The sequence below is a fragment of the Palaemon carinicauda genome, chromosome 6 (assembly GCF_036898095.1).
Source record: "Palaemon carinicauda isolate YSFRI2023 chromosome 6, ASM3689809v2, whole genome shotgun sequence".
Taxonomy (NCBI): Eukaryota; Metazoa; Arthropoda; class Malacostraca; order Decapoda; family Palaemonidae; genus Palaemon; species Palaemon carinicauda.
Window position 1 is genome coordinate 13,575,279 of NC_090730.1, and position 2,500 is coordinate 13,577,778.

Consider the following 2,500-nt stretch of genomic DNA (forward strand, 5'->3'; position numbering starts at 1 on the left):
AGTCATAGGTAAGTTGTTCCTCGGGTCCATTCACTCATTCATAAAGCGAGTAAGTTGTATTTTACAAACCGAGTCCTAATCTTGAGCGACTACAGTATAATAACTATACTTTACCTCTAAGCTTAGTTTCAATGACGGTAAAAGACTCTTCGCACTGCACAAAAGAGATAAGTTCACCAAACTTTCAACTGGGCTTCACAAGGCACTAGAAAAGTTGGAAGACCCAGGCCTACATGGCTGAGGACTATGAAACGATGTAGATGATGAGTTGAGACGTATTGAATTAAAAGCTCAAGATAGAGACGACTGGTGAAATCTAACTGAGGCCCTTTGCGTCAATAGGCGTAGGAGGAGATGATGATGAGGAAAAGACTCTTCATTAAACAACGAAACGGTTGCTGGAGGATTTAGAATATATCGTGCTATAAATTAGAATATTAATATCCTGGAACTCTATGACCAATTCACAAGACTCTCATCATGATTTAAGCTAATTAAGAATTTACTGATTTTCCGAAAGCCTTTCACATCTTTCAAGTCTACCTACGAATAATCTTTAAAGTTGTTGTCCTATTAGAAATCACAAGTTGTTTAGAGATTTTTTTTCTAAACATAATGATTGAGGCAAGAGACGAGAGTTGACTTTATCCACTATCCAGGTAACAGAGTATCATACAATGATGGAATTATGCATACTGTACATGCACAAATATATGATTATAAATATTGCCTGTCAATAGAAAACTTGTACAGAATTCTATAACAAAAAAAATTGAAAAAATGCTGGATTCCAATTTTTCTTCATTACAAAATCACCAGAGTATCCCAAAAGCATAGCTTCGTCTAAAATGTGAAGGATTTTTTCATTTTAGAGATAATTTATTAGGACTTTTTTTCCATATACAGAATAAAGAAAATATAAGAGAGGATTATTCTAATTTTAGAGGTCATTCAAAAATACGTCTCTTCCATATGACTTCCAGTTTAAAAGTTTAAAGGTCACTCATGGGTGGCAGAGGCAATGGACAATGACAATTATTATTATTATTATTATTATTAGCCAAGCTACAACCCTAGTTAGAAAATCAAGATGTTATAAGCCCAAGGGCTCCAACAGGGAAAAATAGCCCAGTGAGGAAAGGAAATAAGGATATAAATAAATGATGAGAATAAATTAACAATATATCATTCTAAAAACAGTAACAGCGTCAAAACAGATATTGTCTTAAAAGGACAATGCCTTACGGACTAGAGACATGGTGAGGTTGCAGACACTACAATTGATTGATTGATTGATTTAAAGTTTTCTGACATTCTGACATCTAAGGTCATTGACGCCGACAGACACTACAAGATACTCTTGAATCCCAGTCCAGCAAATCACCGACAAGGAAATTTCCAATAGACTATCGTACCAGAATAAAAAGGATAAAGATAAAAAAGATTAATTTGATTTTAAAGATAATTTACATGCACTGCTCCCTTCATACTGTATTACAGGTACACAGCATAAAGAGAATCACATTAAACAGAATAAAGCTAAAAAATATTAATCTGATTTTAAAGATAATTTACAGACACTGCTTCCTTTATCATGGATTGCAGGTAAACACCATAAAGAGAATCAAGAAAAAGATCCTATGATTCCGAAGTATATTCACTGATTCTTTTCTTCCAGGCGTTGCCTCTGGAGTGTGTATGGAATGCCGCTGTGCAGCCGGCAAGATGTTCTGCTCGCCCAAGTGCTGTTTCTTGCCCTCCCCGTTCGAACTCACATCCCGCGACACCCAGCTACTCTCGGATAGACCAGAGGAAGCAGCGGCGCCCCATCCCCTCTCCTACGTCAGGAATCAGTTCGAGGAAGGGACGTTCATCTGAAGTGAAGGGAAGGATTCACCAGTATACACTAAAGGCTAGGGCGATCCAACAACTATACTAACCTCAAGATGAAAATGCAACATTACGAAGAGAAACATCTACCTCCCCGCCCCCTCTCCTCCTCGGGGAAATGGTGACCTTGTTCAATTGTGAACTGTTCAGGATAGCATCCTGGACTATTCAGGATAGCATCCTGGACTGTTCAGGATAGCATCCTAGACTGTTCAGGATAGCATCCTAGACTGTTCAGGATAGCATCCTGGACTGTTCAGAATAGCACCCTGGACTGTTCAGGATAGCATCCTGGAACAAAGTCGTATGTATAAAACAATCTGTACCAATCGTCCCTAATATCAAATTAACAAGCTTGTTTATTAATGGAAAATGTATGAAATATCAACAGTTCTTACAAACGAAAGTTAATTATATAGCCTATCTGCAATTCCAAAACCTAAATACAATAATAAATATTCCACTGATCTAAATAATTTTCAAAACGAACAAATGAACAAGCTTGTCCATTAAAAGTAGAAAATCTATAAAATATCAAAAGTTCTTTCAAACGAAAGTCAATCAAATATCTACAACTCGAAAACCTAAATACAATAAGAAATATTCCACC

At 36.6% G+C, this 2,500-nt stretch overlaps 1 protein-coding gene across 2 annotated transcripts in view; it reads left to right on the top strand.

Annotated features, from left to right (window-relative positions):
- LOC137642431 (uncharacterized) overlaps nt 1–2,500 on the top strand; it is a 226,697-nt gene that overhangs the window by 222,905 nt on the left and 1,292 nt on the right. For both annotated transcript variants that reach the window (XM_068374980.1, XM_068374979.1), the window contains exons 7-8: nt 1–8; nt 1,679–2,500. The exon at nt 1–8 is cut by the window's left edge and continues 137 nt beyond it; the exon at nt 1,679–2,500 is cut by the window's right edge and continues 1,292 nt beyond it. In XM_068374980.1, the coding sequence (XP_068231081.1) occupies nt 1–8; nt 1,679–1,878 (208 nt within the window). In that variant the 3' untranslated portion in view covers nt 1,879–2,500. The remainder of the gene's footprint in view (nt 9–1,678) is intronic.